Here is a 26,318-nt window from a genome sequence, read left to right on the forward strand (position 1 = left end):
CAAACAATAGAAATCCATATGGTAGGTTATGAGCAGCAGAAGATCTTGCTAAAACACCACGTGCTGAAACTGCAGATCCCAGGGCATTGTCCTGGTTCTGTATAAAGGCCCAACAGCAAGGCTTCTCTTTGAACATAACCAAATGCAAATATCATTGTAGGATAGCCCCCAGCATACTTTCAAACAGCACCCAGCTCAAGGTGATCTTCTCCCTTTGACAAGTCAGATAATGTTTCCATAAACTGGAATGCTGGATAAGCTTCCCGATACAGTTTGTCACGTATGTAGACAGCTATTTAGCAAGCTGTACAATTGTTTATTCTTTTTACCCTCTCAACTGTCCCTTACCTTTAGAGAAGTTTGCTGGCTGGCAGATCATTGGGATGTTAAAGACCTGTAATGAAGCCCAGGTGGCTCAGGGGGAAAATTTGTTCAAGCCTCTTTTCTGTCCTGGTCTCTCCTGTGTCCTTTGGCTTTTCTCTACTCAGCCTGTTCTCTGTGGTTGATCCCAAGGACTTGTGGAACTGTTTATTTTCCAATTCCAGATAACAACCAACTTTGCTGAGTAAATTGTTCTCAGAACTGTTACCAAAACTTTTCACTAAGAGGAGCTGCAGCAGTATTTCTCAGAACACTAAATCAAGTTAGTCTTTCCTGACTTGGTATCAAAGCATCCCTGAAAATGGCACGATTTTCCATAGCAGGCTGTCCTTAGGTAGCTGTTCAGGTGTTTTTTTGCTTTTCTTAAATTTAAAACAAAATTACAAATCTGGCTGCTGCCTTTTACGTCCAGTAAGTGATAGGTTTTGTTTAATGTATGTATGTGTGTACATGAAGTGACAGACAGTTTTAAGTATACAGGAAATAAAGGCCCTCTTTGAAGGGATAAAGGAAAATGTGTTTTCCACAAACCAGCATTTCCCACAGTTCTGGACATGTGGGCTGCTTTCCTCACTCTGCAGCTTCAGAGGCAGAGCAGCATTTTAGCTCCCCATGCTCTGGCCATGCCCCCCTGTGCTCCCGCTTGCTACCAGATTCTCTGCCTCTGTGGCAGCAGATGCAAGCAGTTTCTGTTCCTCCCACCCTTTCTTTGCACTTTGAGCTGTTTCCGCCAAGTTTTTGGGCAGGGGAGAGCAGTGTTCTCCCTTTCTGACATTTCTCTTCCTCCCTGGGGCAGGTAACTCTTCCAGGGGGTGGGGATTAACCCTCTCTGACCCTCCTCTATGGCATCTCCCTGCCAGCTCCTCTGCCTCTTCCAGGTTTGGCAGAGCATCCAAGACAGCCCACGGTTAAATCAAAGCAGTGCTCTGTTTGTGAGGCTGCCATCCCAGGCTCAGCAGACAATGAGTTATCCCCAGACTGTGCCCAGCCTTCCATCCCTAACTCCATTATGTCCTGGGGCTATGAGTTGAACAGGAAGGTGGGGTTCCCTACTACCAAGGCAGCCAGGTCTCCAGTGGGGGGGGAATAGACCAGGAACCCCTGTGCAGAGCAGATACAGGCTCTAAAACTAAGGAGAGCCCTGACCACTCAACTAGGTGGTAAGTCCCCTACAGAACACAGAAGGGAGGCTTGCAAGGCCACAACCCCCACCCCCACCCAGTCTCTGTCCTAAGTATCCTGTGGAAAGAAGCAGGGCTTTCAATCAGCCCTCCTCTCTCTCAAGCCAACCAAGAGGGCTCCAACAATGACTTTCCCTCTCTCCACTCCCAGGAGGAATGGGACTCAGTGGGGAGGATTCTGAGACAGACTTCTCTAGAGGGCTTCAGGCCCTAAAGAAGACAAGCCGCAAAAGGCATCACCAAGGCTGTAGCAGACCACCTACCCTCCCAATGTGCACAAAAAAAGTTTAAAAAAATAAAAAAAGTGAAGGAAAAGCACAACAAATCTAGGAGATACGAATCCTCCGACTCCTCTTCTTCCTCCCCCTCCTCCACTGAGGAAGGTGAGTTTGTGGACTAACAAGTGGATGAAGAAAATGAAGTTGTGGATGGAGATCCTAGCCTTTACAGTGTCATCTCTGACCCGGGGGACTTCTTGATTTCAGTAGATCTAGCCCATGAATATCTCTATATATCCTCAGATTGTGCCACAACAGATTTCTGAGACTCACTAAAGACAGGAAATATTATCAGTACCAAGCAGTACTTCTGCCTGTCCTTGCCCCCGGGGTTTTTACAACGAGGTTGATAGGGATAATAGCCTGACTCAGGTTGCAGGAAACCCACCTTTCCATCCTTTTCTGGATGGCATTCTTATTAGAGCTCCATCGTGTTGAGCAGCGCACAGGACCACGTCTCAGACGTTGAGTCTTCTCCGGGTGCATGGCTTCATCATTAATTGCAAGAAAAGTTTCCTGGTTCCATCCACTAAAATAACCCACCAGGGGGCAAAAATCCTGAGTAGCAAGTGTCTACCCATCATTAGAAAGGTTTCAGAAAATCCAGGAATGTATCTTCTTGCTCTGAGCTGCCAGAGACCTACCATAGCATTATGGCTCCTACTGCTAGGACTTTTGGTGTTGTGCATCGGGATCACTCCCTGGGTGCAGTCACATATTAGACACCTTCAGGCCTTCATTCTGAAGGTGTTGGACCACACCCCAGAACGCATGAAAGATCAAGTATGGGTTCTGACACAAGTGTTCAATTACTTACAATGGTGATCAGTCCACAGCAGAGTCCACCAAAGGCATGGCCATCTGCAATACGGATTCTTTAGTCCTCATAATCAATACCAGTCGGAAGAGCTCACTTGGTGACCCAAATAACCCAGCATCTCTGGAGCCTGGAGGAAAAGGATCACAGCAGAAACCTCCTACAGCTGAGAGCATTTGGTAAAGTTAGCTCTGTAAAGGTTCCAGCCCACCCTAAGAGGGAACCACGTCATGGTTCAGTCACACAGTTTGACAACGGTCACATATTTAAACAACTGAGGGGAAACAACATTACATGCAGAAGCAGTGGGGACAAGTAGATGGGTGGAAGAGTTCCTCCTTTTTTCCAGAGCAATCCTCATCAAAGGCAGCAGGTGCAGGATTAACAGCTCTGAGTGATGCCCGAATCAAGAGGTTTTCGATCTCATCATTTGGACATTCATCCTACCTTCAACTGACTTGTTCACCAATCATGCAAACAAAAAGAGGCCAAAATGCTTCACAAGGCAGGTGTACCTCAGAGCCATAGGGACACGCATCTTATTGCACAGTTGGCTGCAGGACCTACTTTATGCGTTTTTCTGAGAAAGGAAAGACATCTAGTTGAAGGCTGAATGTAGGGTGTGAAGGTGTATTCCTTAATTCACAAAAGTGTATTGTTGTGCTCCCCAGAGAAGTTTAGAGTTAAAACAAGTAAGAATTCATTGAATTATTTATTCTTTGTGATGAGATCAGTTGGAATTTTTATACTATTCTTGGACATTGGTGAAATATCATAATAGACTCTTTGGGTCAGGGGAAATTAGTTTGTTTTCAGAATCAACTGTTTTCTTAAAACAGTGCTGAAAAACAGCCTTTTAATGTAGTAGTTAATTTAAAATCACCTAATTTATTTCTGATGAGATCTGAGTTACCACACACATTCCTCTGAAGCATCTGGTTCTGGCCACTGTCAGAGACAGGATACTGCATTAGATGGACCATAGGTCTGATCCAGCATCGCAATTACTCTGCTCTTACGTCATTTCAGAGGCAGCCAGCAGCAGCTAGAACTCTGGTCAGTTTAAAAGCGGGGGCGACAGAGAGGAACAAGTCTGATACAATGCCAGCTCTTTGTTTCCTGACAGCAACTATGTCTGTAACATATTAACATATTTAAAATTAAATCAAATGTAATTAAAACTATACAGTGGAAAAATAAAAAATATTTATAGTAGGAAAGCATCTTAAGGATTTTTCCTACTTGCTTTTTCGTCTTTTTGTTGTCGCGTAACCGTAAAGGACAGACATGTTGCTAGTTACTCCTAGCCTGTTCAGGTATATTGAAATAAATGCATGATTTAAAAGCCCTGCTGGCCAGTTTGATTCCTGGTTTTACTCAGTTTAGTCTGTAAAGGGTTGTTTTCAAATATGCTCATTTTAATGCACTAACTGCAAATGTAAGTGTTGTCCAATTCCCCCTATTCCTCTCAATTAAAGATTGACTTTTGTCTTCATTGTGTCCCTGCAATAGCAGCCAGGCTGTATACCTCTGCTTGGTACCCCCAAGGCTCAGCACTAACAGCCATAAACATACCAGTTAGAAAAAAGAAGCTCATAACTTGACAGTACACGGTTTGATTTCGCTGGTTTTTATTCCTCCACTGTTGCCCTTCCTGCCTAATACTGACATATTCAATATATTTGTCATTCTGGTCGCTGAAAAATTCTGTGTGTCTTTTTCTCTCTCTAATTCCTCTAGTGAAACCTGTTGTTGCACCACTGATTCTCTAATGCTGTCAGTTCTGAACCAGATCCACAAAATAGAAAATAACACAAACTCTCCAGATACCTGACATATCCATCAAATGTCTTTTATTTTTATATATAAAATATTGGATTTTTTACTCTTCTAGGTGATAACTAGTGCAGTAGGTGGACATAGAGGTATGGGGGCTGTAAACGTGAGAATTAAAAAGGAAAGCTGGTTTTTGGCTTGCTTTTTGGATCTGTTTGCCTTTAAAAAAAAATTAAGATCAACCAGCAAAACTACTTTTGATTTAACTCTTACATATTTGGCAAGCTTAATAAAGGACAAATCAAAGCTAAATCAGGGGTATTTACAACAACCACAAATTTAATCCGAAGTGGGTACTTAAATGCTCGTATAGTTGTAAATGATGTTCCTTCCAGATGGTGAATTAATGTAATTTTAGCAGGAAGTGAAGTTGCACAAATATGCAGTATTTAGAACACTGGCTGATTTAATGTTTCTGTACCCACCAAGGCACAGATGTTGCTTATCATTTTAGTGTCAGTTGTCTCTATCTTTCCAATTATTGCAATCTGAGTTTGTAAGGCATGGAAGAGGGTGGTGAAGAATTCAGGGCAGTAAATCTTAATTCATGTCTAGTTGACATCCAGTTTTTATGTCACCATCTCATCCAACGCACTTAGTGCTGAAGGCGATGGCCTGCTTGTTAAGTGTGACCATGTTACATCAGTGCTTCATGGCCTGTATCATCTGCTAGTTGGTTTCCAGGCAGAGTTTAAGGATCTGATTTTGGCCTATAAAGCCCTAAATGCCTTAGGACCTCCCTACTCTCTCCCCATGGCATACTTCTGAAGCTGAGATCAGTGGAGGTGCTGAGCTGGGGATGACTTGGTTTAAAGGAAAGGGAGCTTCTGATTGGTAGTTCTCTGTGATGGGCCCCAGCTTCAGAATTCAGTCCCTGCCTTGTTCCAGAATAGCTTGAATTGGTTGAGTTTAGGGGCACATTGTAAAGCCCATCTATTCCTCAGGCTTTTGAGGAGTAGGGAGAACAATGAGGGTTGTAGAGTAGTAGTGCTGAGGGTACTTTCTTTATCTTCTCTTTATTGGACATTTCTGGTGATGTGAGTAGGCAAAATTGCTGAATTTGTAATATCTAAGAATGGCAGCCCATATTCTCTGCTTCTCTCGCTTTCACTGGTTGCAACATAGAGGGGGACTGTTACAAAATTGACTATTTCTCTCTGATTCTATTCCTGGCTCCAGATGAAGGTTAGAACAGCCCGAGGGTTGCTCTGAACTACACTTTCTGACTTGGTGATCTTGGAACAATATGTCAGCTGGGGATTCACTCCCTGTCATTTACAATGCAACCCACTCCTCCTGCCTCTCATCCTCCACATACCTTTCCTATCAGATACTGTGGAGTGAGTGGTGTATGAGCTGGCTCCGTTGGCTTTATCCCTGCTAGGCCACGCCAGAGAGATCCCCAGCCGGAGTCTAGGGGTATGTCTACACTATGAAATTAGGTTGATTTTATAGAAGTCGATCTTTAGAAAGCAATTTTATACAGGCGATTGTGCATGTCCCCACTAAGCGCAGTAGGTCGGCAGAGTGCGTCCTCAATGCTGTGGCTAGCATCGACTCACAGAGTGGTGCATTGTGGGTAGCTATCCCACAGTCCCCACTGCCCATTGGAATTCTGTGTTAAGCTCCCAATGCCTGATGGGGCAAAAACATTGTCGTGGGCGGTTTTGCGTACATGTTGTCAGTCTCCCCTCCCTCCCTCCTTGAAAGCAGCGGCAAACAATCATTTCCTTCTTTTTTCCTGGGTTACCCGCGCAGACGCCATAGCACGGCAAGCATGGAGCCCGCTCAGCTCAGCACTGCTGTTGTGAACATAGTAAACTCTCGCGCATTATCCTGCAGTATGTGCATAACCTGGCTAGGAGCCGCCAGCACGAGGATGATTGTGAGGAGGACATGGACACAGATGTTCCTGAAAGCATGGAATGTGGCAATTGGGACATCATAGCAGCAGTGGGGCAGGTTGATACAGTGGAATGCCAATTCTGGGTCCGACAAACAAGTACAGACTGGTGGGACCGCATAGTGTTGCAGGTATGGGATAATTCCCAGTGGTTGCAAAACTTTCGCATGCATAAGGCCACTTTCATGGAACTTTGTGGGTTGCTTTCCCCCGCCCTGAAGCGCAGGAATACCAAGATGAGACCTGCCCTGACAGCTGAGAAGCGAGTGGTGATAGCCCTGTGGAAGCTTGCAACGCCAGACAGCTACCGGTCAGTTGGGAATCAATTTGGAGTGGGCAAATCTACCATGAGGGCTGCTGTGATCCAAGTAGCCAAGGCAATCAGTGACCTTCTGCTAACAGGAGTAGTGACTCTGGGAAATGTGCAGGTCATAGTGGATGGCTTTGCTGCAGTGGGGTTCCCTAACTGTGGTGAGACGATAGACTGGTGCCAACAAGTACATAAACCACAAGGGGTACTTCTCAATGGTGCTGCAAGCACTGGTGGATCACAAGGGATGTTTCACCGACATCAATGTGGGATGTTCGGGAAAGGTGTATGATGCTTGCATCTTTAGGAACTGTTCAAAAAGCTGCAAGAAGCGACTTTCTTCCCAGACCAGAAAATTACCGTTGGGGATGTTGAAATGCCAATAGTTATCCTTGGGGACCCAGCCTACCCCTTGCTCCCAGGGCTCATGAAGTTGTACACATGCCTGGACAGTAGTAAGGAGCAGCTCAACTATAGGCTGAGCAAGTACTGAATGGTGGTAGAATGTGCCTTTGGACATTTAAAAGCCTGCTGGCGCTGTTTGCTTGACTAGGTTAGACCTTAGAGCAACCAATATTCCCATTGTTATTGCTGCTTGCTGTGTGCTCCATAATATCTGTGAGAGTAACGGGGAGACGTTTATGGTGGGGTAGGCGGTTGAGGCAAATCACCTGGCAGCCAATTTTGAACAGCCAGACACCAGGGCGATTAGAAGAGCACAGCTAGGTGTGCTGCACATCAGAGAGGCTTTGAAAAACAGTTTCGTGACTGGCAAGGCTACGGTGTGACAGTTGTGTGTGTTTCTCCTTGATGCAAAACCACCTCCTTTGTTGAATTTACTTCCCTGTAAGCCAATCCCCCTCCCCCCTTTGACCACAGCTGGCTAAGGAAATAAAGTCCCTATTGTTTTGAATCCATGCATTCTTTATTTATTAAAAAAAAATTGAGATCATTGACAAGGTAGCCTGGGTGGGGTGGGGGAGGAGGAAAGGACAAGGCCACATTGCTTATTGTAGCCACACTACAAATCAAAACACTTTGAATGGCATCCTTCTGTTGCTTGGGCCATCCTTTGGAGTGGAGTGGCTGGGTGCCCAGAGGTGCCCCCTCATGTTCTTGGGAGTCTAGGAGAGGAGGATATGGAACTTGGCAAGAAGGAAAGGCAGTTATACAATGGATGCAGCAGGGGTCTGTGCTCTAGTTGCCTTTCCTGCAGCTCCACCAGATGCCTGATCATGTCCGTTTGCTCCCCCATTAGCCTCAGCATCTCCTTCTGCATGTTCTGATCATGCTCACTGAATGCTTTCCTGGCCTCTGCCACCGAATGCCTCCATGCATTCAACTGTGCCCTATTAGTGCAGAAGGACTTCATGAGCTCGGAAAACGTCATCGCGAGTATGTTTTTTTCGCCTTCTAATCTGCGATAACCTCAGGGACAGAGTTGATATGGGGAGCATAGAAACATTTGCACCTGCAGGGGGGATAAAAAGGGAGAGTAAAATTTAATAAGATACATTTCTGAGAACAAAAGGGAGACTCTTTCACAGAGAATCAAGCAATTCACAGCAGACAGCATGTGCTTTAGGTACAAGGTCGCATTTTGCCTTTTATATAGAGTGCCTTCCGGTATGGTGACACATCAAACACAGCTGGGCAACAGAATTCAGTTGCCCTGGAGCCATGGTAAGCCAAAGGGTACGTGGGGTTGGCTTCTTTTGCCTTCATAACACGTGGGAAGGTTTCAAACTGCAGCACCCTCCTTTCCCATAGCAAGCAATGGGATTTGCCATTGGGTTTCCCATTTAGAAGGAGGGTCTGCATTTTTTTTGGTGGACGTATAGTATACCCCTCCCCACACTGCGTGGCTATTCTACAGGATGATCCCTTTTAGCCAAGTGCAAACAGCCAAGCATGCCTGGGGTCTAATGTGTTGGGGATCAGCAAACAGAGGGGATTAATGTTCCCTTACAAAACTTCCCCTATTTCAACCAGGTGACCATGAATGATATCACTCTCCTGAGGCTGACACAGAAAGATAAAGACCGAATGTTGCATGAATGCGACCCAAACCCAGGACCATTCACTGCCATGCTTTGTGCTGCAATGATTCCAGACTACTTGCTACTGGCTTGGCATGGTAAAGTGTCCTACCGTGGAGGATGAAATAAGGCAGCCCTCCCCAGAAACCTTCTGCAAAGGCTTTCAGAGTTCCTCAGAGCTTCATGGAGCTGTCCCTGGAGGATTCCCGCTCCATCCCCAGACACGTTAACAGATTTTTTCAGTAGCTGTACTGGCCATGAATGCATCCCAATTCTTCAGGGCAAATCAAACATTAAACACAATTGCTTTAAACCCCTGTAGTTTAGTTACAAATGTGCACTCACCAGAGGTGCCTTCTCTGCCTTCAGGGTCCGGGAACCCACCTTGGGAGGGTATTGGCTCCAGGCTGATGAAAAGGTCCTGGCTGCCCGGGAGAACATTCTCCTCCTCCTCCTTCTCTTCTTCGTCATCCACAAAATCCTCTTCTGTGTTGCGTGAGACTCCCCCCTTGCAGGTGTCCACGGACAGTGGTGGGGTACTGGTAGGGTCCCCCCCTAGAATGGCATGCAGCTGATTATAGAAGCAGCATATATGGGGGTCTGACCCGCAACTACCATTTGCCTCCTTTGTCTTGTAGTAGGCTTGCCTGAGCTCCTTAACTTTAAAGCGGCACTGCTGTGTGTCCCTGGTGTAGCCTCTCTCCACCATGCCCGGTGCGATTTTTGCATATATATTAGTATTTCTTCTTTTTGATCAGAGTTCTGCATGCACAGATTCTTCTCCCCATACAACAATCGGATCCAGTGTCTCCCGTTCACTCCATGCTGGAGCTCGTTTGCGATTCTGGGACTCCACGGGCACCTTTGCTGCTGAGCTCACCATGCTGACCAAACAGGAAATGAAATTCAAAAGTTCCCAGGGCTTTTCCTGTGTACCTGGCTAGTGCATCGGAGTTGAAAGTGCTGTCCAGAATGGTCACACTGGAGCACGCTGGGATAGCTCCCGGAGGCCAATACCATTGACTTGCACAACGCTGCATCTGCATTACTCCAAATTCGACCCAAGAAGGTCAATTTTAGCACTGTTCCCCTCGTCAGGGAGGAGTACAGCAGTCAATTTTAAGAGCCCTTTAGGTCGACAGAATGGGGTTGGTTGTGTAGCTTCATTGCTTATAAAATCGACGTAACGCAGCTAAATTCGACCTAACCTCACAGTGTAGACCAGCCCTAGAGGACGTCCCCACTCCCTTTGCATCACTTGAGCAAAAGAAGCACAGCTGTCTAGATAATTTGGCCCTGTATATTTAAATATCTGTTGAGGGCACCTAAAACTTCTAGTAGGTGTCTCTTGGTTTTTGAACAAATCAAAATAAATATTTACTTTATTTCAATACTAATAATATTAGTGATTTAACAGTGATTTGATTAGCAGATGCTAATTCACACAAACAGAGAATGTTGCCCAAGACCTTTTGTGGACTAAAATTAATATACATTATATGCATTTTTTTTTATTTGTACAGGGCTTAAAAGGTGATCCTGGTGATCCTGGTCTGGCTGGTCCTAAGGGAGAAAAGGTATTTGTGTGTGTGTAAATTCATTAATATTTAGCCATTAATCTATATATATACAAATACACACAGAGGGAGACATATTACACACAGAAAACTGTTAAAAGCATTATGGTTGCAAAGATGAGCACTCAAAAATTAGGAAATAATAGAATTAAGTTTGCCTGTGCAAATTCAGTTGGGCCCCCTTGTTTGTATTATGATACAGTATTTAGTTACATGATCACATACTGTTTTTTTCCTCAGGACCCCTGCCTCAGTGTGCAGGATAGAAGGTGCCCACTGAATGAGCAGTTACTCAATCATTGATTTTATCCACATTGTTCAATGTGTAGCCTCAGGGCTAATTTATTTATTTACACTATTCAATGCCAGTTCTGTATACAGAAATATTAATTTCCATATATATATTGTTACCAAGAATATGAGTTCTTATACCCCATACTTTTCATCTTCATAAACATAACCATGATTTGTGACTATCTTCCATTGCTAACTTCTAGTCAAGAGCACACATCCTCTTGTCTTCTCTTGATCTCTCAAATGTTAAATATGAGATATCAATGTATTTTATAATTCTAAATATACAATACAAATTATCTTAATAAAGGAACCAACAAGATCTGTACATTAATGATTGTGAGATATATTTTTATGTAGTATTTAATATATTCCTCAATCTTCCCCAAGCTCCTCTCTACATTTTTTATGTCATCCCTTGCTGTCCTTTCTCTAGCTTAGGGCATGAACCTCAGGGTATGCTCAGGCCCTGAGAATCTAACTCTGCAAACACTACACGCACGAGTGACTTTACATATATAAGCAGTCTCATTGAGTTCAGTGGGCTAAGTGGTGTGCATTAAATTAATCTTGTGCAAAGTATCCACAGGATTGGTTTCTGAAATTGTACCTCTTTGGGTCAGAGGCTTGTCTTTTTGTATAGCTGTAAAATATCATGCACATATATGGCACTACAGAAATAACATTTTACATAGACAAGGTGGGTGAGGTAATATCTTTTAGTGGACCAACGTCTGTTGGAGACAGAGACAAGCTTTCAAGTTATACAGAGCTCTTCTTCAGGTCTAGTAAAGCTATTTTATATTTTACATAAGTTTTTGTGAAGTGAGAGCATGTTGCTGATCAATATGGTATCAAACTTATTTATGTTTCTTTCTGATATCCTCTAACTATGCTTAAAAGTAAAAAATGTGTAACTGAATGAACTGCTGACTCCCCTCTCCCCCTGATTCTCTTAGGGAGATGAAGGGCCTCCAGGACAAGCTGCTTTACAGGTACGTACTCTGGAAAACAAAGGAACAAACAGTAAAAAGCAGTGGGGGGAAGGAAAACACTCAAGAAGTGGGGCTTTTTTTGTTTATTTGCCATCCAAACCTCTTTCCTGTTTTAAAAAAAAAAGCCACATCCTTCTTTCCAGATGTCTGTGTATTTTCTAAATGTCATATTTATCAGTAGGTAATTCATTGTAAGATGGGGCTCTCACTTCTTAGTTGGCACTGAATAGGTAAATGGAAATGTATAAATATAAAAAAGAAAATAGCAATATTCAAAACATCCTGAAGGTATTTCCCACACAACTTCAATGAGAATGTCCTTTTTTAACCTGCTGGCTCGTAACATGCATGTTACCAGTGAAAGAACTAAACTGCTGATTTTCAGTAAAAGCTTAGAATGCAAATGAAATTTGCTGTCTAAAGATAATGTGATTATTCTATCAGCTAGCTCATTTATTAAGTATTTATTATTTAGTTGAGGCTATGATACTGTTGCTGTATACTGTTGTGATATAATATTGTGTTTCTATTTTCAAAATATTGAAACTTGACATACAAGGCCTGATTTTCAGAAAGTTAAAGACTGGCCTTTGTGCACACAACTATAACAATTGCTTGTGAAATTTGCTAGTGCAAATGGAGGATTTGGGTGTATAATAGTGATCATTGCACCAGAGTTGGTATGCAATTACATGTACATAAAATGCATGAAGCTCTTGGGCCTCACCTTTCTGAAAATCACACTCAAAGTCTGAGTTAAGGGACACAGTTGAGATCAGAAAAGACATTCAGTTTGGAACTCACTCTACATAAAACGAGATAAAGTTGCTGGCAGGATGTTTTATGTTAGGGGTTCCCTGTTTTGAACTTGCTCTTTTACTTGGTCTGCCAAAGCCTGTATTTGTGAATCTTCCAGGAGGACTGCAAAACCTTTATTTCCCCTTTTCCCCTGAAAACTGTCGAGGAGGTATTTATGGGCAGTCTTTCATAACTGCTATGGCAAGAAGAGAGGAGGGACTCTGCAATAGCTAGTACCTAGCCCATGCAACAATTTAAATATTAGAACCAGCACCTTGAAATTGATCCAGAATTGAACAGGCCAGATTATTCTATTTCCAAACAGCTGCTAGTTAGTTTGGCTTTTGACCTGAAGCTCAAGTGCTTCTAGCCCTTCAAAAAGTCTGTTTTTTTTTATTCTTTACTAGTATAACTGGACACTCTGATAGGTAGCTTTTTGGCCTATCGTGTTTAGGAACATAGGAGTACCCATACTGGATTAGACCAGCGGTCCATCTTGTTCAGTATCCTTTCTGCAGCAGTGGCTAATACCATATGTTTCAGAGGCAACTGTGAGAAACTCTGTAGTGGAAAATCATGGAATAATTGTCTTTTTACAAGAGAAGTTTCTTCCTAAACTCTGTCAGCAAGTGGTTGCCTGATGCCCTTAATTTCATCATTTTCTTATTCTATCCAACATCACTGTGAATGTCCTTATTAGCTATATAAACATCTAGTCATTTTTGAAGATGGGACATTACTTGATATTTGTGTTTCATGAATGTATAATTATTGAGTGGATTTCTACTTGGCCTATGCCTTCAATCCTTGGTACAGCGCATTCCATTAGTCTGTCCTGGGCATGACAAAAGCGTGAAGTCACACAGCCAAGTCCTTTTTCAAGAGTAGGGGGTGAAGTCTTCTTGTCAGTTGAAAATGAAGGAAGGCATTTTGGATAACTGGTGCTATACTGGGTCTAGGTGCAATGAGTACAACAGAACCCTGAGATTGTGCATTTTCTTAACCACTGGTGGCCACATGACCTTGATAGAGGGTGAGTTTTTTACAGTTCATCAAAATGCTTTTCTCTTCCTACTTACATCATCTCCATCTTACCTGAATTTAATTTGAGTGAGTTATTTTTTATCCAGGTTCTAATTTCTTTCTGACTCCATGAAAGCTGGAAGACAGCATTGTCTGTGCTAGAGGAGAAAGACACATAGAGTTGTGTATTGTTGGTGGTTGTTCCTATATAAAATATATTAATAAAAATCCATACTCTATACTGTTGGTCCAAATGTCTAACATTTTATTCTGTCATATTGCCCTCTTAGCCTTTCCCCTCACTCTGTTGCATCTAGGAGGGCACCCAAAGTGTGTGTGGGGGGGAGCAAATTCCAAAGTTAATAGTGCTTCCTGGAAAATCCTGTGCCTCCAACACCCGCCTCCCAGTTTAAACCAGGGGCACTGTCACTCAAATGCTTCAGCTAATGCAACATCATATGTGAAAGTTCCTTAAAGTAACCAGGAATTTGTAGATTAAAATCACCAGGTTAAATTGCACATGGAAATTAATTGAAAGGCATTGCAGTCTGTGAAACACTGAAAGAAACACCATTTAACTGTCTTCTGTGAAGCAAATAGCACTTGTGATCACTGCAAACCTACTACTACGAATAGTAATATAATTCTGCACCACCTAAAGTTTGAACGTTTGAGTGATTTTATGCAGAACATGTTCTAGTAATTTTTGATGTCAGAGCAATGTTAGCATTGCAAGGCAAAAAGATTGCAAAATTCTTTCAAGTGTACAAGATAAAAAATATTTTTGGCTACTGCTGTCTGATGGCTGAATGTTTAGCGCATTGGAGGCACTGCTGTCTATAGTGGCTTGTTGTCTTACCCAATGTGCTGAAATATGCATTGAACAAGAAGGGAGAAAAAATAAAATCCTGCAATTCATTGGCTGAGCACCATTAATGTAGATGTGCAATCAATGATATACCCTCTGAGTCTCGTCAAAGAGAAAAGAGCCTCTTGAGCAACTCCATTTATCCCTTTTCGTTTCTGCAACCATGTTAAAAACCGCATAGTGAATGATATCAAAAACAGTGTGGAAATTGATTTTTCATTCTGGGTACGTCTTCACTACCCGCCGTATCAGCAGGTAGCAATCGATTTCTCGGGGATTGATATATCGCGTCTCATCTAGACGCGATATATCGATCCCCGAATGAGCTCCTGTCGACTCCGGAACTCCACCAACCCGAACGGCGGTAGCGGAGTCGACATGGGGAGCCGAGGACATCAATCCCGCACAGTGAGGACGGTAGGTAATTCGATTTAAGATACTTCGACTTCAGCTACGTTATTCACGTAGCTGAAGTTGCGCATCTTAGATCGATTTCCCCCCGTAGTGTAGACCAGCCCTCATTCCCAGAATGAGATTGTAAACCAAAAAGCTCACAGCAGTCTCTGTACTTCTGTCAGGGTCAAGGAAGTCTCAGGACTCCTGATATTGCCACAGTTCCTGTGCTACTACATTCCTTGTAACCTGCTTCCAAAAAGATGATTTGAGGCAGGGTGATAATTAGCAAAATCAGTGTCAAGAGGTGATTTCTTGAGCAAGTATGTAACACTTGCTTCTTTAAGAGAAGCTGGCATTTTGTGCCCCAGAAAGGAAATGTTGGCAGTCCTCTCCACTAATAAGTCAAATGTCTTTCTGTTAGACTTTATCAGCCAGAAAGAAAATGGATCTAATTTGCATTGTGATAGCTTGAAGCTCCCTGAGCACCTACAGAACTGCATTGACTGATGCTGGCCAAAACTTTCCAGAAAAGTTTTTTGTTCTATGGAACTGAAAGTTCAGTCTGAATCAAATAACATTACTCCCAAAGTAAAATGAAAACTCCTCACGGCAAGGGTATTGATGTTGTCTGAGTGAAGACAACCAGGAATAATCATGTTTGTTCTTGTTATCTCTCTACACTCACACTCACACACACACGTTCCACTGATCAGGATAATGTAGATGATATGATGAAAACACAGGTAAAGGTGTAAGCTCCATACTTTCCACCTTAATTCTCAGTCCAAACATGAGATCCAGAGTGTGACCAGCTGTTTGCACTGAGTCAGCCAGCCATCTGAGATAGTGCCATGGTTTTCATGAGCTCCTGAGCTAACCTAGAAGAGCCATCATCCATACTGACATTAATTGTTCTGGGTGATTTCATTCTCAGCATCTCCACAGCAGAGAGGACCTCATTCAGCTCAGCAAGGCCTTCTGAGGTGCAGCAGGGATCTATATACTAAAATCTACTATATCTCTGCTGCACCTTGGAATTTTCATACTAGATAGGTACAGTCTATCAGATCCAATTTTGGTGTAGGAAACCTCCAGGTGTCTTGCAGTCATGGAGATGCAACCAACACCACCTCCCATGTCCTGATGACAAACCGAACACCTACCTGGAGATATCTAGGCTAATTATTGTCCAGCAGATCTTGAATATACAAGCAAAATCAGGCCCCGTATTTGTGATAAAAACATGGGTGGTTGTAACCTCATTAGTAAATCTTGCATTAAATAGCATAAGCTGAAGGAAAGGGTCAATATTTTCCAACACGTTACCCCCTACTAATTCCCTGTAGACAAAGTAGAAGAGGCATCCTAATGGAAGTCCTTCCACAACTGCAAGATTTTGGAAGTGAACAGCACCTTGTTGGATGCTGTCATGCAAATGATGGATCACCTTGCTTTAACATGGATGTGTCACCTGTGTCCATCCCCATAAGCCAATCTCCCATATTTTCAACCTGCAGTGTCTCAGTAAACTGATCCAAAGTCTGATTGGGGTCTAAAATATCAGTGATTTGCTTGTTTGTTTGCTACTGGCTATTCAATAATCTTGTCTGTGAAGGAAAGAATAGAAACTGGGCTGAAGTTGGTGATTTCATTATCATCAGTGACCATTTCTTGGGTGTAGGCTGGGCATTACATGTTGCTGGTGGGATTTTGCATTTTTTTCTGAATTGAATCACTGAAATCTTTGAAATTTGCTTTTCTTCATTAACATTCAGTTACACTTTACATTATAGTAGATGCCTGTTACACCTGGTACAACCTGGCCTCTTACCCCTCTGTATAGGCACCAATCAGTTGAAAGTGGACTCATTCACTGGGTCCCATGTGCTTCTAAGCCAATTGGATCTTCACAGAGTCTAATCGCTAGTCTTTAGGGCCCAGACTAGTCCTGAGAGGCACCCTCCCCTAGACTGAGCTCACCCTTTCTGTGAGTGAGGTTTGTCAACATTTCAGGCTGGGCAGATTCCCCCTTGCCTATTCTCTCCTGCATTCCCTTCTTACCTGTGGTGATGGGCTGCTCCTTGCTCTTAAATATAGTCTGTCTCTTTGTCATCTGCTCCAATGGGATTCTCCAACCCCTTCTCCATTTTTCATGCTCCGCTTGCCAGCTGCCATTGTCCATAGGGATGGGCAGTAGCTAAAAGTCTCTCAGTCGATAGCCCCAGATTGCAACCTTGATGACTCTTGGTGACAGTCTTTTAATTTGGAGTGCAATATGGTAAACTGCTCTCAAGCAAGTTTAGACATCTGTTCGACACATCATACAAAATGGAGTTAATAACTTGATATAAATATAATCCAATCTGACTCAGCACCGCTGAACTTTTTTCATATTGTTCTGGCATTTTTAAGGCAGGATATGTGGGAAAGAGTGTCAGAAATTGGGGCCTATGCATCCATACTGAAATACAATTTTTGAAGGAAGAAGCCTGGAAGGCAAGAACGAAGAAGTGAGGACCTTTGCACTTTGTCCAGCATAAAAAAGATTTTATATATAGGCTTCAGTTAGGAGGGAAAAAGTGGTACTTCTATACTAATGACCTGTTCACACACCCAAACTCTGATCACTGTCACAGAGAGGATGAATGTTTTTTTTCTGAAAATGATTAACAGTGAAATAGTTGACAAATTTGATATTCTAACTTGGAGAGCCTTAGGGTTCAGAGTTAATGGTCTCACAGATGAATGGGAGTAGTTTACACTTCATACAGATTCCTAGATTTTAAGGCGTGAAGGGACCATTAGATCAGAAGTAGAGAAAATGATTTTGAGTTTAAGACACAGGAAGGAGAGTTAAGGAGATCTATATTCCATGTGCTCCATGGCCCAGGTATGGTCCTTTTGTGCCTCTCTCACGCTAAAAAGAGACCATAAATCTAATCAAGCAATTAGAGATATCTTGAACCTAAATTTTAGATGTGCTGATCACCCCCAGCTCCCATTTACTTCAACTGGAATTGTGAGTGCTCAGCTTCTCTGAAAATTAGGTCCAAGATGTATCAAGTTGGACATTCAAAATCAGAAGCCACTTTTGAACTGCTTGGGCTTAACCTTATTTTATCTTAAATCATTCACATTTATAAAACAAACATCTAACGCTTTGAGATTTGTTCTTTGATGGAAGGTGCTTTATAAAGTGTTCCAGTCCAAATGATTCAGGCATAGTAAAACAGCTTTAATTCTGCAGAAACTGATGAAGCACTCAGATAAGTGCTAATACCATCTGAAGAATTTCCATGTACAGTAGTAAACTGAAAGATGAGGCAAGGGTGAGGCTGGATCACCATAGCAACTTGAAGACAGATTACAACACTGCTTGAATAGATAGTCCAGCAGGAAAATTGTCGCTCTACCATTGCAAAGTGTCATGGGTTTCGGGTGGCAAATTCTAAAAAAAGACAAATGAGGTCAGGGATTAGAGGAAAATCCAGTCCAGTCTCTAAATCTTATGCTTCATTTTGCATGATTTTTATGTAGCCATGACTTTATAATATATAACCTCAGATGAAAGATGGCTCATTCTGCCATAAATAAATAGTAGGTCAGATAACACCCGAGGTTCAAATAACACTGAATTGGGCCTGATAGCAATACTATTCAGATTGCTGTAGCAAAAACTGAGGTGTCAGTGTTTCAGTTATAAACATTGTTAAATTCAAGGGGTTAAAACTCATCACAAAATAGTATTTTGGGCCGAAGCTTGGCATTACTTGGAGCCATTTCTGATTTTTCCTACTAAGAAAATGGTTTGTTTGGTTATTTTGGTGATACGGAAATATAAAATAAATTGTTCTTGGGTGATTTGGGGGCATAACTAAAATAAACTTCACTTTTTAATCTGAAATTTTATGAGGCAAACAGAGATTCTGGACCAGATTTGGCACTAGCCTTTTTTGTGCTATTCATGTGATCCAAGATCCAAAGGGACTGGATTCTGGCTTTAACTTTCAACAGAGAACTCCTTGCAGGTGTAAAGCTGGAAGATCATTTCCTATGTCAGCCACTCTCCATCCCAGTGTAGAGGAAGTGCTCAGGGAGTGGGAGTGACACTGGTGTGGCAGAGCTCTGTTTTCCTATGCACATCCTCCACTGCATGAGGTTTCTTGGAGACCAGGCACCAGTAGTATAACTTAAAGCAGGCCCTAGGCTCCCATATTCTGTGCTGCCCAGCCCTAGCATGAGCTAGAGCAAACCCAGTGTTGCTCTAATTCATGCCAGGGATATGCCATGATAGAAACAGAGAGCTGTAAGTAGCTCCCTGACTCTCCACCCTCCCTCCCCACCCCCCAACACTAAGCAGAATTAGGATGCAGGGGATAGTGGAGCCCTCTGTATTTTGAGGGAAAATCCACATTTTTTCAACAAGTGTTTAACTATGCATACATGACAGAGATAACCATAAGAGCCATGTCTTGTAAATAATGCATGATCAGAATTTAGTTTGTGTGCCAAAATACATAATTACTCAATAAGTCTTAACAGATAGATGAAACACATACCAAAATATTTTGACAATGGAAATACTTCTTCTAAAGCTCCTCAAAATGTTTAGTCAGTTATATTGGATATTGACATGAGTCAAAATATGCATTGCTCTGAGAGATCATAATGGTTTGGAGAATCTGTCCAGTTAATAATACAAGTCTGAAAACCTTTCATAAAAATCTCTTCACTGCCCTCCAAAAACCACCACCACCACCAACAAAACTTTAGGCATAGAGAAGAAGCAAAGAATTCAAGAGGGAATGTGTGTGTCATACTGTTAAATAAAGGTCTGATTGTAGCCCACTGAAGTCTAGGGGTTTGGGTCAGGCCCTAAAGCAGTGTGTTTGTTTGAGTGTTGCTAAGATAATATGTAAGTATAAAGTGTTATATATTTTGCTGTTTTTAATGTAATTTCACCATGCTTAAAATTTTTAGAAAAAAAGAAACTGAATTAGAAATATAATACAACCGAAGCTGAGAAGGAGACACCAAGATAAATTTTAAAGCATCTATGCATGTAACTTCTGTTGAAGTGAGTAGTCAAAAGGAGTTTTGTTCAGGGAGGGTTTCTAGGAGCTCTTGCAGAATTTAAGTATATGCATTTGAATCATACATTATTACACAATAAGCTCTAATGGCTCTGATCACTACATTTTAAAGCATTTTTTAAAAAGATCTTCAATTCAAGATGTTATGTTTTCCTGAAGTCAGTCATTCATACATCTGCTCGTGGAATATCCTTTACATTGAGTCCTTGATTATGGTAATGATTTGATGCAGGGAATCCAAAGTTAGGGCTCACAGTCGTACTTCATTTCTGCCACTGTGTGTAGTTTGTATAGTGCTTTACCTTTCTAAAGTACTATACAAGTATTAAAGGTTCATCATTATTCCTTTTTAAACACTTTTTAAAATTTATAATAGTGTAAGTTAGGAATGAACTTTGAATCTTCTCACTGTAGTTATATTTTTACACCCTTAACATTATGTAATTTACTGAAGCTGGCTTATACATGAATATATTATTTTGTTTTCAAGTCCTAAAAATTAATACATCTCTAGAAACCCTCCAGGGAATAAAAAGCAGGGGTCACAGTGTTATACTGCACAGTTTTGTCAAAATACAGAATTTAGGCTTGGGAAGGGACAGACTGGTCTCTGAAATGTCAGTTGGCTAAGCTCCTCTCTTCCTCTCTGGCATCCACAGTTTAAGCCTGGGCATGTCATGTCAGAAGAGTGACAGGTGAAGGAAGGTAGTGCAGCGATCTCTCTTGTAAAGTATATGAAAACTATTCCTCTTGACACTTGATCTGCTGCTTTTAGTTCCCCAGGAAAATGAGTGTCCGTCTGTACGTTCTTGTGGACCTATCCCTTTTGGGAGTTATAAAATACTCATCCAGATGGCACCAAGTGTTTACACAGAAGCCAAAGGTTAAGTCAGTCACAAGCAAACGTACCTAAGACTTGCTTGCTAAACAGATATTTGGAATGCTGACTCTTTGGGCTTTGGAGGCTTAGTTAAATCAAGCTCAAGGGAAATTCATACACAGATACTGTGCAGAGCAGTCAGCATGAGGAAATTGCAAATTCAGGCCTGGGCAAGTTCTGTGGTCACTTTCAGATTCAGTAAACATGCCACACCAATAACAGACTATTCAGCTTTGATGTAGCAGGTTATGTAATAGTCACATAGGAATAAAACTGTAAATTATTTTATAACACAAAGTTTCAGTTTACCCATTGTATTTAAAACCTTAATTATTGAATAGTTAATTAACTGAAGATGTAATATACTATATCCTTGAGGGTTTAATGTTAGCCATTTGAAGTAATGCTCTTCATACCCAGTGGGCTGATTCTGCAGACATTTTCTATGTAACTCGTCCTTCCATACATCCCAAAATAGGACTACTAGTGTGAAAAAGGATGTGCAGATTCAGGCCCTACAAGGGAAATCCTCTTCATAAATGTTTCATCCAGTATTATTCCGCCTCTTAAAATTAAAAACTGCAGGTGAGAGCAGACTGATTAATAAATTAATATATAACTTGGAAGTGATTTTATATTTTCATTATTTAAAAATATGTCTCCAGTAACAGGAACCTGGATTTTAACCATTTCTGCCATTTAAATGGAGGTTTATTAGTGTTCATGAAAATATTAACCTATCCATTTCTTTTGGGCTAGATGTAGTCATGGGATTATCTTTAACTCTCATAGCAGAATTTGGAAATGCTCCTGGTTTTTAAATGTTGTTTAAATGTGAGGGAAGATTCTGTCAAGGTAAACTTGTCTAGAGAAGCAGATGATATTTCTGTAGTTTCAAGCTATTTTTATTTTTATCTCCTCTGCGCAGTAATACAAGAGAGCTGGTGCTTTGGGCCTAAGGGAAGATTTATGTTTTGGTCTCAGAGAAGATTTATGTTTTGTAAAAACCTGCAGTCTGCTCAGTTGACATGTAAATGATTTATGTGTCTTTCATTAGAAGAATGATGTCAGAATAGTTCCCTGTTCCTCTCTATTACTAGTGCACTTCAATGTAAAGAGACATTTGAAGTGACCCTCTTTCAGGAGTTTAAATAATGCATTTTTTCACTTAGAAAATAAACCCTTGTCTAGTAAAAGTGGTAGGTTCATAAACTATGAACTTTTATGAAATAGTTCTGTCCATTTCTTATTCAAATGGTGGTCTCTGTTGAAAATAAATTAAAATAAATTTAAAGCTCCACTCTCTGAAAAAGGTGTAGAAATTACCACACCTATAGGAAAATGAGATTATATTTTTGTTTGCTTCCATGATATATTTTAAAAATATAGGCCATGTTTTGATATAATCTGATATATACAGTTAGGGCTAAATTCTGCTTTGAGATTTACTGAAGTCAGTGGAGTGGTGACAGAGTAACTGGTGATAGAACTGGAGTCTGCAAAACACCTATTGATTTCAGTGGGAGCAGTATGGGGCCTGATCCTGCAGCTGCTCTGCATATGGAACTTCCATATACTTCAGTGAGTTTTGAATGCAGGGTCAGGTCCCATTTAGATTAAATTAATCCCACATGGTTATTTTAAAGAAATATTGATCGAATTTCCTCATTAAATTTGTGGTACTATAGTGAAGAAAGTAAATGTGACCTATAGTAGAACCCTGATTTTATGAGCATTGATCTTATCTTTCTGCCATCTAATGTAACTTAAATCTGTCAGCCACCTTTCAAGTGACTGTAATAGTTTTGAAAAAGACAGTTTTGGTGGGAAAGAAGAGATGCAGTTATCACAAAGAAAAATCAGGCACACCATGTACATTTGTAACATACACTATAATTGAATGATTAATACATTAATTTACGCACTGTACCTTCTGTAATTTTGACAGGTTTCAGAGTAGCAGCCGTGTTAGTCTGTATCCGCAAAAAAAACAGGAGTACTTGTGGCACCTTAAAGACTAACAAATTTATTGTAGCATGAGCTTTCGTGAGCTAAAGCTCAGCTTTAGCTCACGAAAGCTCATGCTACAATAAATTTGTTAGTCTTTAAGGTGCCACAAGTACTCCTGTTTTTTTTTCTGTAATTTTGAGACATTCTCAAGATGTTGAGATTGAGAGTGTTTCAATTTTTGCTCAATCCCCAATTAGTTCATAAAATAGGGATTCCACTATAAAACAATATATTGCTCACAGTGGGTCATTCATGGCATTTAGCCACAGCCCCGCATTAGAGGCAAGGCAGAGTGGCAGCACCCTGGCTCTAAGATACTGTGCATGTTGAGGGCTTGTAGGTTGCGCCGCAGTTCGCAACACCCCTTTAAAGGAGGAGTATGGCATGCTTCGTCTAGGGCCTCAAGCCAGCAGATTTAGCTGAGAAATAGTAGAGTCAAATCAAGACTCTGCTTACTGCCTGTCCCTTCCTTCCCCAACTTAGCATTCCATGCAAGTCCAGGGAAGGCTCTTTGCTCCCTCCAGTATGCAGCAGCTTTTTGTTGCTTCAAAATTACAGTTGACATTAATAGTCACCTTTTAATCATGCTAGTAAATTACTGGTACTACTTGTGCTAATTAATGCCATTCTACCATCGATCCTTGCAAGAGGCAGGGCCATATATACTGCCTTCTATCCAAGTCAAGACTTCCATTCATACCAATGAAAACTGCGCCTGCAGTTCAACATCAGCACATGGTAGTAGACATCACTGATCCACCTGTAAAGGAAAATACAGAGAAAGAGCCAAATTCTGCTCTGTTGCTTCCTATCATGTAAATGAGAGCAGATCTGGTTCTATGGTATTTGAATAATCCCATTTACAGAGTCAACATACATTTTTGTTTAGAAATTTAGTATTGCCAAACTGAACAACTAAGTAATGCCCATGACAGTTGAGTCCTAGAAAGGTTTATTATTATTTAGTTAAATATTATACAAAATCACACATTCCAAACATGGGGAAGTGATCTGTTCACACATCGCCATGAGAGATGGTTCCACATGCCTTATTTAGATTTTTGTGTACTTGTGACTTGTCTCCCTAAACTCCACATATAGCTTACCTGCTGTCTTGCAGAAATGACATGTTGTTAGAATTGGATTCACCTAAGAATTTCACTGCTTCATAATGAGAAGAAAAACAAGAACCTATAATATGAGTTTTGTACATACATTTTTTTATTGAATTAATCTGTGAAGTTCTCATGAAGAAGCAGTTCCATACTTCAGTGAGGCTAATGCATTTATTGTTTGTGCTAATAATGGTAGGTTGTCATGCATGGAATCCATTTCAGCAGAACAAAGAGTTTATAGAGATCCTGTCCAATCTTATGTTTCAAAACCCATCAGACACACTCTGTACTAACTTTTATATACTTAAAATACACTTGTATAATATATTTGTTGTACTGTGTTTTTGGCATGGGCTGTAAGTTGCCTCAGGAAGTAAGGAATATGAATCATGTCTTTAAGTAACTTCACTTGTCCACTTCAGCTGCTTTTCATAACTGACTGAGGTTATGATTAGTACTTTGCTTTTGTTCAAAACATGTTCTAATGTAATTAATTTGTACCATTAAATCTAATAAGCAGACATCTGCTGTTTCTGTAAACATTTTTAAAGACCTGTTAAATCAATACAAATGTTTTTTGTATCTTCATGGTCACATCAGAAGATTTTACTCTTTATCCTGTGGTGAGCAGCTTATAATGGGGGAGTTGTATGAAATCTAACACACTTCATTTAATACCTACTGAAACTACAAACTGTTTAACTAGATTGCACTGCTAGTCACTTACTTCCATCATTGCAAACACATTTCTTTTCTCACATCTAAGGTTTAATAACTCTTATCTCCAATTACTTATCAAAAATGTTGATTTAGGGTATGATCAGCTGAAAATTTTAACAATTACTATGTGTCATCATCCACCATCAGCTCAGGATTAAACAAAGACTGTGAATGGCTTGCCAACTACAAAACCAGTTTCTCCTCCCTAGGCTTTCACACCTCAACTGCTAGAACAGGGCCTCATCCTCCCTGATTGAACTAACCTCGTTATCTCTAGCTTGCTTCTTGCTTGCATATATATACCTGCCCCTGGAAATTTCCACTACATGCATCCGACGAAGTGGGTATTCACCCACGAAAGCTCATGCTCCAAAGCGTCTGTTAGTCTATAAGATGCCACAGGATTCTTTGCTGCTTTTATGTGTCATCAGTAACTATAACGCAAGAAACCCAGACGCATTTTGATGATTCATTCAAGATACACCTCTACCTTGATATAATGCAATCCAATATAGCACAAATTCGGATATAACGCGGTAAAGCAGTGCTCCAGGGGGACAGGGCTGCGTACTCCGGCAGATCAAAGCAAGTTCGATATAACGCGGTTTCAGCTATAACGCGGTTTCAGCTATAACGCGGTAAGATTTTTTTGGCTCCCGAGGACAGTGTTATATCAAGATAGAGGTGTATTTAACAAAACTCATACAGATTATTCCATGTTAGCCCATGAAACTTATGTATGAGAATTGTGGTGTATAATAACCACCCAGTTAAAAATATTAAAATTATAGATTTTCTGCTCTGTGTGAGATTTACAATATGTAAGTTAGAGAGACAAGATGGGTGAGCTAATATCTTTTATTGGACCAACTTTTGTTGGTGAGAGAGACAAGCTTACGCAGAGTTCTTCAGGTGACAAGCACCAAAGCTTGTCTCTCTCACCAACAAAAGTTGGTCCAATAAAAGATATTATTACACTTTGTCTCTTTGATATCCTGGTAGTGACATGGCTACAATAACACTGCATACAAATGTGTGACTTTTCAGATTAATTTAAAAGATTCACCGCTACTTCTATACCATTTGTAAAATCCAGCATTCCCTTTCCATTCCCACTGCTAATAGCGTAGTCCACACCTCTATCTGTCACTTTATTTACTGTAACCACCTCCTTGCTTCATATCTAACCCATCCTTTCCCTTGCCCACAATTCTAATCATGGATTAGTCTGTTGCAAATTCCTTCATAAATTTCCATTCTTCTCTGCTTCAAGTTTAGGTGACTCAACTTCATTTTTAAGGCTTTGCACAACTCAACATCTGCCTACGTATCTTATTTAATCCCTTTTTATGCCCCTATTCACCCTCTATGTTCTTCACAAGTTTCCTGTTTGATGCCTCCTTTGCCCACTCCTGAAACTCTTGACTGCTTTTTTTTCATGACACACCTTAGTGTCCTCCTTTTATTTAACTTTCACCAAGCACACTCTGCCTCCTCTTTTAAAAAGCCTCCTAGAAGCCTGTCAGTTCCATGAAAGGTATTGGCTATAAAGACTGCATATACCACTTGTTCTGTATTTGATTTGGTTGTGCCATTATATTGTAATGTCTCAGAGCAGTAACTTGTTTGGCCAATTTTTACATGTTGCATATTGGACTTTGTACATATGAAACCCTAAAATAAATGTATATAAACATATATGGCTTTAGTCTTTGGGTCATATCATGTCCTCCCATGGAAAAACCTGCAGGAGGGCAAAAGAAATGCAGAAAACTCTCACAGAGTTTCAAAGAGATCATCCAGT

The 26,318-nt window shown here is 41.0% G+C and overlaps 1 protein-coding gene across 1 annotated transcript in view; it reads left to right on the top strand.

The window, feature by feature from the left end:
* COL19A1 (collagen type XIX alpha 1 chain) overlaps window positions 1–26,318 on the top strand; it is a 332,926-nt gene that overhangs the window by 154,361 nt on the left and 152,247 nt on the right. Inside the window, 2 exon segments of the mRNA XM_045008597.1 lie at window positions 10,269–10,322; window positions 11,576–11,611. Coding sequence (XP_044864532.1) covers window positions 10,269–10,322; window positions 11,576–11,611 — 90 coding nt within the window.

Source organism: Mauremys mutica, chromosome 3 (assembly GCF_020497125.1).
Source record: "Mauremys mutica isolate MM-2020 ecotype Southern chromosome 3, ASM2049712v1, whole genome shotgun sequence".
NCBI classification, from domain to species: Eukaryota; Metazoa; Chordata; order Testudines; family Geoemydidae; genus Mauremys; species Mauremys mutica.